The 12,767-nt window shown below is 28.2% G+C and overlaps 2 protein-coding genes across 6 annotated transcripts in view; one reads left to right on the plus strand and one right to left on the minus strand.

The window, feature by feature from the left end:
- The window catches only part of LOC124951112, a 17,779-nt gene extending 7,100 nt beyond the window's left edge, over nt 1-10,679 (plus strand). Inside the window, exons 2-3 of the mRNA XM_047498927.1 lie at nt 8,896-9,111; nt 9,740-10,679. Coding sequence (XP_047354883.1) covers nt 8,897-9,111; nt 9,740-10,475 — 951 coding nt within the window. The 5' untranslated portion in view covers nt 8,896 and the 3' untranslated portion in view covers nt 10,476-10,679. The remainder of the gene's footprint in view (nt 1-8,895; nt 9,112-9,739) is intronic.
- Nucleotides 1-12,767, minus strand: part of LOC124951102 (unconventional myosin-Ie-like) — a 62,024-nt gene that overhangs the window by 30,900 nt on the left and 18,357 nt on the right. For all 5 annotated transcript variants that reach the window (XM_047498902.1, XM_047498904.1, XM_047498903.1 and 2 more), the window contains 3 exons: nt 12,536-12,664; nt 11,705-11,901; nt 11,299-11,466 (listed from right to left, as the gene is read on the minus strand). In XM_047498902.1, coding sequence (XP_047354858.1) covers nt 11,299-11,466; nt 11,705-11,901; nt 12,536-12,664 — 494 coding nt within the window. The remainder of the gene's footprint in view (nt 1-11,298; nt 11,467-11,704; nt 11,902-12,535; nt 12,665-12,767) is intronic.

Genomic DNA, 12,767 nt, shown 5'->3' on the forward strand with positions numbered 1-12,767 from the left:
TAACTAAATAACCTCGTGATATACTACACATGCCTTTTATTCAAAGATCGAAAGCATTTGATTTTCTCGTGATAGATAGAAAGCAGAAGCGTGCAACTGTCGGACGCATCGTTGCTTATAAAAATACGATGTTTTCCTTTCCATCTTTTTTATAACATCACGCACCTGTCTAACACTTTCCTATAGTTCTTTTCTTTTTTGTTTTGTTCTTTTTTGTTTTTTTGCTTTTATCTGTGTTTATTCTTTTTTTTTTTTTTTTTTATCTAATTAATTTTTAATTGATAAAAGGAAGAATCGATAAAAGAGCGAAAATAATTGATATAATAATAATAATATAATAGGAAGTATAAAATAGATCAAAAGTTTTCAGATGACTTTAAAGATCAATTGTACTTCCGTTCGAATCCATTTTAGGCTTGTAGTTAGACTTGTAGTTTTATAATTTGAAAAATAAAATCAATTTAAAAAATCTCGAAAAAGTGTAATTGATTTTTATAATTATCTAAAAATATATTTGATTCATTCTTTGCTTAATGTGATTACCATTTCATCATTTTTATGTTGTTATCTTTTGTCCAATTAATATTTAATTTATATTTAGAAGTGAGGAAAAAAAAAAGGATAAAATACGTTAGAACGATGATGGAATTTTTTATTCCTTTCTTTTTTTTGTTTTGGTTCTCTCCATTTATGTCATTTTTAATTTGAGAAAGAAAAGTGGATAAGAGGAAAAACATATAATATACAAAAAAATACATGAGAATGAAGGTAAGATTATTATTTTTTTATTCTTTCATAATTATTTTTTAATTTGAGGAAAAAAAGATAGAGATAAGCGAAAAAGAAAACAAGACATTTAAGGATATAGCGACGAAATTATTATTACACCGTTGCTCTATCTAATTGGTTTTTAATTAGAGAAAGAAAAATTAGCGACCGAAAAAAAAAGAGAAAATTAAGGACAAAATGATTAATTTCTTTTTATTCTCTATTCAATTAATCTCTAATCTTATCTGAGAAAAGTAAGTAAGTACGAAAATCAAGAAGAAAAAAAAAGAGAGAAAAAAAAGAAATGAAATACATAAAGATAATAACTGCATTATTAAGTCCTTTTTTTTTGTTGTTCTCAATAACCAATTAGAATTGATTTTGCGAAAGAAAACCGAATAATTTTTTACGTGTAGATACTGATATAAAAAAAAAGGAGAAAAAAAAAAAGAAAAAAGAAAAAAAGAAAAAAGAAAACAACCAATAAATTGAATAATAATAATTACAATTATAATAATAATAATAAAATCTTGATCAAACGTTATGATTTCATAATCGTGAACGCATAAGACGTCGGAAGACAAAATGGATCAAGATTTAATTGCGATAGGTTGACTTACGATCATGCTCGAGGGAATGAAATCATAGTATGTCTTGCGATAGTTTCATTGAAAATTCCATTCTTTATGGATAAACACATATATATATATATATATATATATATATATATATATATATATATATATCCATATACATATGTACTTTCCTTAGCGAGAGAAGGCGAAGCGAAACGTGTGCGAGCACACGTAACCGACCGCGCCTTAACGTTCTCGTGAAAGTATCATTATCTATAAAATAGACACGATAAGGAAGAAAATCGGTGAAATCATGATGTAAGGGGTGAGACAATGATAAGGGGTATGTAATAATAGTTTGTAATAAATTCGCTGAGAATATCGAATGGGGAAACAATACGACTATAACGTCACGTTCCGATGACTGACTTGGATGATGATCGAAAAATTACGTAATCGTATGATAACGTCTAAAAAAAGTATCATTTTTTCTGTGTATATATGTATATATATATATATATATATGTGTGTGTGTGTGTCGGTATAATGTTTATTATGTTTGTTACATATGTACATAATTATACACATGATATGTTAACGTATTATAACGTTTAAAAAGAATAAAGATATATATCCTTATTTTATATAGAGAATAAAGATGAGATCTCATATATATAATATATATATGAGAGAGAGAGAGAGAGAGAGAGAGAAAGAAAGAGAGAGAATAAATGATATACATATAATATGTATGATATATATTATGTTTCTTACATGCATACATATGTAATTATGTACGTGAAGATTGTACGTATGTAATTTATTTCTTTTCTCTCATTTTTTTTTTTTTTTTAATATCCTAGATAAAAAAATATGACTTCTTTTTTTTTATTTCTTTATTTCTTTTTTTATATGATTTCTTTTTATTATTTCTTTTTGTTTTTTTTTTTTTTTTTTAATATCCTAGATAAAAAAATTTGATTAATCTTAAAGATAATCATAAGTGATTTAAATTTATATTTTGAAAAAAATATAATAATTTCTTTTTTTTTCACATAATATAATAAATGATCTTTGGAATTTATTATTGAAAATATTGATTTATTTCTATTAGATGAAATAATCTTTTTAATGGAAAACGAATTAAACGTAACTAAGAATATTTTAAATAGATATGATTACTGTTTATAAATGAATTGAATGAATTTCTTTGAAAATAATCCTACTTATAGAGAGGCGCCTTGATAATTGACTTCTCGAGACAAGTACCGTCAAGGAAATATCGAGATCTTACGATCTACGATCTTGTTTGTGCAAGCCCGAGTGATTCTACGTTCGAAATATTCATAGCAAGTCACTACGCAATTGTATGGAATCGTTTAATGACTTCGAAAGCTTAGTCGAGTCATTGAAATCATACTTTTTTTTATCAATCCAAACGTTTCATGAGGAGATGTTAATCGAAAGGAGGTCAATTCGATAATATCGAATCGAAGTCAATCGAATAGATCTTATTTTCTTTTCACTTTATCGAAGATTTTAATCTCGTTCACCATTAAATGTTTTTTTTTTTTTTTTATATCACTGTGAATACTATTTTTATAAAAAGAATTTTGTTTAATATTATATACACGTTGAGTCATTTAAAACCTATATCAGTTTAAAAAAAATTAAAACTTTCATAACTTACAAATTTTCAATTCTTATATATATATATATATATATATATATATATATATATATATATATATATATATAATATTATATTATTTATATTATATAGCATAATACTCTCTTATATAATTATATTATTGAAACATTTGTAATTCATATTTATTTATTTATTATTATTATTATTATTATTATTATTATTATTATTATTATTATTATTACATTTTTATATCATATAATATTACACTCTTTAAAGATGTTCATATTTCTTTTTAAATATAAATTTAAAAAGTTCAATTATAAGATAAATTTCTCCTACAAAATTACTTCAACTAAAACAAACAAAAGATATGAATGAAAAGAAATAAGAAAAAAATATTGATCCCTGGTGTATACTCTTTAGTTAATAGTATTTATATCAACTTCTTTCTATAGTTACTTTCTGGTACGTTCAAGTATGTAGTGATCAGTATGGGAGAAGGAGGAAAAGAGAGAGAGAGAGAGAGAGAGAGAGAGAGAGAGAGAGAGAGAGGGAGAGAGAGGTAGGAAGAGTGGGAAAGAGAGACGTACGTGTAGATATATAAACGGGGCCCCTTTGGGCCTTGACCACTCTCACTTTCCTCGAGGCGTGAATTTAATCGTATCTCGGGTTCCGTATCACCCAGTTAGATATCTTTTATACAAGGGAGGTTCTAATAATTAACCAAGTAAATTAGTATTCTCTCGTTTCGATTATTATCTCTTATCGAATCATTTACTTCCTACATGAATTTTTAACACTCCCCTCTATTATCTTTTTTTCCTTCTCTCTTTCTCTTTTTTCCTTTTCTTTTTTTCTTTCTTCTTCTTTTTTCTTTCTTCTTTTTCTTTAACTTTATGAAAGGAAGAAAGTGTGAATGAACTCGTTGCTATTTTAATTGATACTTCTTTTTTTTTTTCTTTCTCTTTCACTTCCTCTCCCTCTGCCTCTCTCTCTCTCTCTTTCTCTCTCTCCTTCTCTCACTCTCTCTTTCCGTTCTTTTTTTTCAAAAATTTTATGGAACGAAGAAAATGAATGAACTCGTTCCTGGTTCAAATTTATACTTTTTTCTCTTTCTTTTTTCATAACTTTATGAAACATAGGAAATGAATGAAAATGCTCTTGCTTCATATTAATACTTCATATTAATTGATAATAATATTCGCGAAATTAATTGGACCTTGCGAATGATCTTGATCATAGTTTGCATCTTCTTATAAGATTTCTTTTAAAAGGAAAAGTATGATTTAAGAATTGGAGGAAGAGAATACACAAAATACGGAAGTATGAGATCGTTCGTTTAATTTTATTTGTAAAAAGAAAATTGATCGACGTTAAAAAGCACGATTTCGATTTAGCCAACTCGACCGCAAGGTGTGTTCCATCAATGATTATTCGACTTTCACACAGATAAATGAGGAATATTTTCTATCTTCTGAATAATCGTTTACTTTTTCTTATCCTTCTTTTTATATTTTTTTTTTTTTTTCTTATTTCCTTCTTATTTTTGTTCCTTTTTTCTTTCTTCTTTTTTCTCTTTCCATTATTTATTTCAAGAAGACGACGGATTCGAGAGAAATTGGCATTATAAATGAATATTTACGAGGATCTGATCGTGAGACGTGACGAGTAAAAAGAATTTGTACTAGCTATGGGAAAGAAATCTCACGGTAAATGACTTTCCTATTGTATTTATCTAATTATCTATCATGTTCTCTCGTTATGAGTCGATTCCAAGCGAACCTCCTATTAATAATAATAATAATAATAATAATAAAAATCTGTCGTTTTACCATATAATGATGTCTGTGAATGTTGTTGAATTGAAACAAAAAAAAAAGAAAAAAGAGGATCATGTATTGTAATGTATTTTTTTTACCTGAATCACAATTTATGAAAATGATACAACGAGGAATAATCTATCCTGAATCAAGACCCCTTTTCATTTGATCTTGTCCCAAATCGATAATATTTAATGAATTTCTTATGAAACTTATGAATTCAAATTTTTTCTTATTTATTTATACAAAAGAAATAGTAATCAATAATTGTCAGTGAAAACTAAGTATTGATTGAGAGACACTGCATAAAAGAAAAGTACTCCATACTTCAAATGAAACTTGTACTAAAAGCATTTGCTCGCTAAACCAAAGGATTAAACCATATAGGGTGTTCCAAATATCTTCGATTGGATTAACTTTCTCTCTCTCTCTCTCTCTCTCTCTCTCTCTCTCTCTTTCTTTCTCTCTTTCTCAAGATTACCCTACATATAACTAGATAGCAAAACGAATAAAAAAAAACTTACAACAAATACATGCTAATATCAAATATTATATAGATAAGTAAATAAATAAATAAATAAATAAATAAATATATATATATAATCGAGAAATAGATATAATAATAAGAACAACGAAATTTTTAAATATATGGGGAACGGAAGTGGAATGAAGTCAGAGTCGAGTAGAGTAGAGTAGAGTAGAGTAGAGTAGAGTAGAGTAGAGTCGGTCAGTCTGACAGGTCGGGCACGTGGATATATCGGTGGTTGTTCGCGGTAGAGAGCTGAGTACGTTCACCAGGGCAACGAATGCACTTGCACTTTTTAAGAGAACCTGTTTCCTCAGCAACTACGCCGACACACAACCATCGTCGTTTGGCGAAAACCACACCCACGAAAGAGAAAGAAAGAAAGGGAGAAAAAGAACCGGTACATACATGAGAGAAAAAAAATAAATATATCTTTTATATATATATATATATATATATATATATATATATATATGTATGTATAAAAGAAAGAAATATTGAATGCTTTCAAAAGAGAGAGATTAATAAAACGAGAGAAGATAGAGTAATATGGAAAGAGAGAGAGAGAGAGAGAGAGAGAGAGAGAGAGAGAAAGAGATAGGCAGACAGAGTGAAAGAGTAATAGAGAAAGAGAGAGAAAGACAGAACAACAGAGTAATAGAAAAAGATAGAGAGAACTAGAATAGTAGTAGTAGTAGTAAAGAGAGAAAGAAAGAAAGATAGATAGAGAAACAAAGAGGGATAAAAAGAGGAAGAGAAAGATAGAGAGATAAAGAGAGAGACAGACAGAGAGAGAGAGAAAGAAAGAAAGAGAGAGAGAGAGAGCGAGAAAGAGAGATAAAGTTGTTCTTCTCTGTCGTACTTTAAAAGCCGGGAAAGGAGGAAATTCCCGTTATATTGTCGAAGGAACAGCGGGAAAATAATGGAACGGTGTTTCGTCGTTACGATTTGCAAGAAGACTTCACCTTCATCTTTGCACACCTGTGAGAAAGTCATCACAATGTTGAACGATAGTTGGTCCAAGATTCTATTGGCTTCCTCCTTCAACTCTTCTTAACGTCGATAAATAATGTATCTAACTTGGCTTTTGTGTTATGTAGAACGAACGAACGAAAGCTTTCTTCTCTAACGACGTCCGAGTGATTTACTTGCACGATCACGTATACGGACATGTCTATGATGCTTCTTGTGAAAATATATTGATGTAGATATAGGCATATATCTTACATGTCTATATGTCTATGTATTTTTAATTAAATCAAATCGATCGATAGAATGAAACTTAGAGTTACGAAGTTAAAAATATGATTCGATTTGTTGCTTATTTTATTAATTATTTGATAACGTCAGTGATGGGCTACTATTCGCGAATCGTAGCAAAAATGTCGTGCATTTCATTAGGTGAAGCGTTAAAAAGTAAGAATGAATAAAAAAAAAAAAAAAAAAAAAAAAAAAAAAAAAAAAAAAAAAAAAAAAGAGGAAAAATTAAATCAACGAAAATAAACTTCGAAAAACGATTAAAAAATATTTTTTATGGGATAGTAATTTCAATCGTATCTATCATTTATTGAAATGTTTAGATATTAATGTGAAACAGTGCTAAGGATAAAATATATTTATTAAATATTTAATGTCGCGTTCGTTGCGTTGCATTTCCATATGGGATATGCAATGTAATTAGGTTTTCAATTTTAATCCATTGTAGAACAAAAATCGTTCTGAATTACTGAATTACTCTTGATTATAGCTCGAGATATTTTTTCTTTTTTATTTTTTTTTTTTATTTATTTTTTTTTTTTTTTTAAATGGATCACAGTCACAATAGATTTGTTTACCATATCATACTATATCTTTTGTTTAATATATACAATTTGATTGATTTCCTTATTTTAAGATCGTTTAGAGATACTCTTCGTTCTCGCGTAATCATGTCACGTTTCCATATTCATTATTATTGATACTCTGTGGAAATCTTGCGTAAGCGCAAATTATTTTTATGACAAATGTGTTTTTCCATTTCTATTTCTATTTTTATCATTTTGTATTATATATACATATAATATAACTATATCAAATTTTGTAAATATGTATAAAAGACAAAAAAATATTATATACGTATGTTATATGGAAAATGATTAGAAAAATAAATGCAATCTCACTTATTAATAATAATAATAATAATAATAATAATAATAATAATAATATGTATATATATATATGTATATGCATAAATATAGGGTGTCACGTTTTAAACAATATATTAAAATATCTACGACCCTATTGGGATTTTTTAAATAAATGTTCGAAATAAAAATTGTTAGATGTTTTACAAAGAAAATATAATATATATTGTAAATATTTCACGAAGTATAAATACTGTTGTCAAGATACGGAAGTCATAACAATTTTTTCTTTTTTTCAAATAGAAATCGATATTTTAATCCGGACAAAAGTTGTCGAGAATATCGATACGAATTGAACGAACCACCTGCAGCATATCTTTTCATTAATATTTCATCGAGTTATGACGAATTGAAGTTTAACAAACTATGCACTCGCAATAAAGTTCTTTATGAATGCTTCTTTATTTCTGTTTCTTTTATGACATCGTGATTTAGGAGCGTATGAAAAAAAAAAAAAAAAAAAAAAAAAAAAAAAAAACGCGAATGAAAAGAATAAATCAAAAAAAAAAAAAGAAAAAAAGAAAAAAAAACGAAAGAAAAAAGAAAAAGCAAACGAGAACAAAAATTGATTCATAAATTTATTGATTATCAGAATGTTTATAGAAAAATTAATTGCATTATTTGATAATATCAATTTCAAATATGATCGGACATATTTGAACATATCGTTTTAAATGTGACACCCTGTACGTGCATTTCTATATTTAAAAATCAATGTGTGACTGAGAGATCAATTGAGATTTATCAATTGATCACCTATAAGTGAATGCAATTTAAACATTCCATTCGCTTATAATCACAAATGAATAATTTTAATAGCTTTGATTAAAATCAAATAATTTTCTTTTCTTATGACGTACCCCAAAGTAACATGTAACTTACGTAAGGAAAACAAAAGAAATACGATTATTTCGTTTCCCTTGAGGCCAATCGCTATGGTATATCAGTTGTTTCGGTCGGACCGCTTGAACTTTCACTGCCGTTTTTATTATAACGCGCACTCGTTACGCGTCGTTCGTTTCATCTTTGTTTACCGTTTAGAAATCGTCGTTCTGATTCCTTTCGTCCTTCCACCTCTTTATTATTATTTCAGAAAATGAAACGAAATGGATTTGGAGACACGCAAAGGGTATTGTTTTTTCAAATAAAAATTTACATTAAAACGAAAGACGTGTAGAGAAAAAGAGATAAATAATAATATAAGTAATAAAAAGAAAAAAAAAAAAAAAAAAAGAAAAAGAAGAGAATAAAAATTAAAAGAGAAAAAAAAATTTCTTTCTCTCTTGTTCCATTTTGATTTTAATTTGTTTTCCCCCATTTTGCTTTATCTTCTCTTTTAAATTAATCAACACAATTTTCTGTCTAATTTTAGAATGAAGACAGAGAAAAATTATGGAATTCTATTGTTATTGGTCCTTTTTGATTTGGCATCATCGGCCATGGTTTTACCGAGACCACCATCATCGCCCAATCACATACACGAGGATCATGACTTCAATGAGCGAAAAATTTACGAGAGTGGTAAATCCGTTCATGGATTCTTTCAAAACACTAACGTCGAAAGGCCAGACACGGACAATAATTACAGGTAAGTCAATTCTATCGAGTGAAACTATCGAATTCTCTCTATTCTTTTCTTTTTTTAATTTCTCGTTCTTGTTTTTATTCTTTTCTTTTCTTTTCATACTCGTGAAACCTGTTACAACACGATGTATACTACTAAAGATTATTAGTATACATTGCCTATATACATATATGAGATTATTACCTAATCACAGAGTGGCTAGATTATCCCTTCACGGATTTGTTTTCTCTCATTTCTTTACTCTTTTTTTTCCTCTTCTTATTTCTTCTCTCTTAATCTCTTTCTCTCTCTCTCTCTCTCTCTCTCTCTCTCTCTCTCTTTCTTTCTTTTTTTCTTTCTTTCTTCCTTCGTTTCGTTTCGTTTAATCGGTATTGAAATTACACACCGTAGTCAAGCCAGATCACTTTCGCTCGTAGCTCGGAGAGCTCATTGCTAAATGATGGATGTCCCAGAAACGAGGCTAACTCGTTACTCTGCTCACAAAGACGGTAAAAGTCGTCCAAACGTGTTATTACGGTTTCACGAGAAGGAAGAAATCTCATTGTTTGCTACAATTCTAATTCTAAGATAATGACTTTTTATCTTTTATTCTTTCTTTCTTTTTTCTTTTTCTTTTTCTTTTTTTTTCCAGATTGGTGGAAATCGAAGTCCAGGGTGCTGATGACGTAGATCCGGAAAATCTTCAAGGATTGGTACATGCAGTATTGAAAAATCAACAAACCATAGAATCTTCTAACGAGAGTTATCCAAATCCCGAAGTTGTACCAAACTCAATATTAGGCGTAAGAAATATTGGGATATCGTCGAACTTTCGTTTGGATGGTTACGACGAGACAGAAAAAAGAGTATTATTGAGCCCGCCAAAGTTACACAATCTCGATGAAAAATTATATTATTTGAAGAGTGGTAAGCCAAAGGTTTATGTCAACGTAAGAGGTAATAGTGGTACATTTAGGAAAATAGAGACTGGTCCTAGAAGTACCTTGAGCGAAGGTCCATTGGACTATTTAAGAGTAACCAGACCGTTCGAGAGACAAACAGATTGGAAAACGAAACATGAGAAGAAACTAAAACCACCGAAAAAGTTTGATCGACTCGTACACGATCCCGATAGTTTAGAGGATTCGAAGAATTCATTGAAAAACATGAACGTTAATGGGATCAAGGAACGAGCTTGGGCTCTTGGTTCTGAACATTTATCTACAACAGAAAATTCAATGGTTACATCGAGCGAATTACCCAAACAAATTCCAGCACCTCCTAGCAAAGTACCTAGTAGACTTCTTATGGCTCAAACTACACCTGTTCAAAGGTATTCATTGAGAAGGACCGATGTTTTACCAAGTTATAAAGTATACGAGGACTGACGAGATACCTGGGTCAAGACCATGAAAAGTTGTTGTCCAGGAGTGTTAATGAAAATCGTTGTTGTGGACCTCCCAAGTTGAGGATAGATCACGTTAGGTCTAAAGGATTAGCAGAAAAGCCAAATGATGATCACGATCGATGAATTTGTCATATATACATACATATATATATATATATATATATATATATATATATATATATATATATATATATATATATTGTCTTCCAATATCTTCTTATTACGAGTGACATTAGGATGAATTAGAAATTCTTATATTGAAAATTTCTCAATGAATCTTATAAATCAATGCGTTAGAACAAATTATTCATTCGAATAAAAATATGAAAATTCAATTTGTAAATTTGTAAATTGTATCGACGAGGAGCTAGCTGTGATTTTCGTGTAGAAAACAAAAAAAAAGTAAAGAATAATATAAATTGTTTGGTATTTTGTAAAGAGGAAGGAAAAAACGAATATAAAAAAAAAATAATAATAATAATAAAAAAAAAAAAAAATATAATAAGAATTCAAGCTAATGTAAAAACTTTCTGATATTTGATTAACATTAAAAACAAATTTACAGATTCGTTATTTATCATAGATAATATATGGCTTATATTATATATATATATATATATATATATATATATATATATATAATTTAATCAATATTATATATATATAGAAAGAGAGAAAGGGAGAGAGAGAGAGAGAGAGAGAGAGAATAAAATAAAAATCGTATATATAATAATATATTATTAACGTATAAATATCGAGCAATAAAAAAATGCCGATATAATGTTAGACAAAATGATACTTACCTGTTCAGCCTTTAACGTGAGTTCTATGAAGATCTGTTGCAATTTCTCGTTCACAAAGTTGATGCAGAATTGTTCGAAACCATTTTTCTCAAAAATTTCGAAACCATAAATATCCAATATCCCAATTTCATAGCTATCAGCATTGGTTTCCATCGCTGAATTAACTCTCTACGATTGAAAAATATAAAAAGACCTATGATAAATTTTTTATCTTCTCCGAAAGAAAAAGAAAAGAAAGAACGAAACAAAAAAGTAGAAAAATAAATATATAGATGAATAAAAACACATGCGCATATATACGTACACACACACATACACGCACACACACACACACACACACACACAGAGACACACATATATATAAAGTAAAGAAGATAGTTAAGTAAATATATCAATATTTACGTACCTTGACCAAATGATCGAAAAGTCTCGCATAAACGTCCTTGGCCAATGCATCACGTGCATAAAGAGCTTGTTCGACGTTCAAAGTCACGTCGACGCTTTCAGACTGACTTCCCCATTTCGATTCGAATTCACGCGACGTCAGCTTGTGCGACAGCTGTTCCCCAGAAACTCCAAAAAGGTAAGCAGGAAAATCAAGAACTAAAATCAATAAAATGTGACAGAGATGATACAATATTTGTCATGTTTTTTTTTCTGATTTTTTCTTCTTTTTTTTTCCTTTTTTTTCTTTTTTTAAGTTTTTGATAGATTTATATTATTCCAATGAATCTTTGAATTTTGGGCATCTTCAACTTATTTCGATATTTAACTTTTTAATTTGACATTATCAATTTATATCAAAGAATTGATTCAATTATGACTTACACGATTCATTTCGTATAATTTTCTAATATGACATTTTCAATTTATTTCAAACAATTAAAAATGTAGAAAATTAAACAGCTTACGTTATTTTTCATATAAAATTAGAAACCTGATTGAAATATTAACACTATTTATTTAAAAATAGTAATCAATTTTTGCAAGAAATTAAATATGTAAAAAATTTTCGAATATATAATTTGATTTATTTAAAAATATTAAATTATCGTCTTTTATATTTTGATAATAAATGAGACACGTGATTTGATATATTAATACAAAAAATTGCAATAAATTTTTTTAAATATGGCACAATCCAATTTCGATGTAAGAAATTGTCAAATTATTTAAATATTGACTCTCTTATTTTATCCTTCGATAAAATAATAAAAAATCTAATTAAAATACTAACACTGCTTATCAGCGACTTGCGAATAATTTCCTTTCTCAACGAATTGAATGTTTCCAACATGAAGTATCCCTGCTACCAGTTTGAAGATATCAAATACTTCACTGTCTTGTATTCCCATAACTCGCAAAGCTAAAAGAAAAAAAAAAGAAAGAAAAATAAAAGTAAAAAAAGAAAGAAATAGAAAAATAATAAAAAGACAAGAGAAATTATTAACATTCGTGAACGATATTGT

This window comes from Vespa velutina, chromosome 8 (assembly GCF_912470025.1).
Source record: "Vespa velutina chromosome 8, iVesVel2.1, whole genome shotgun sequence".
Taxonomy (NCBI): Eukaryota; Metazoa; Arthropoda; class Insecta; order Hymenoptera; family Vespidae; genus Vespa; species Vespa velutina.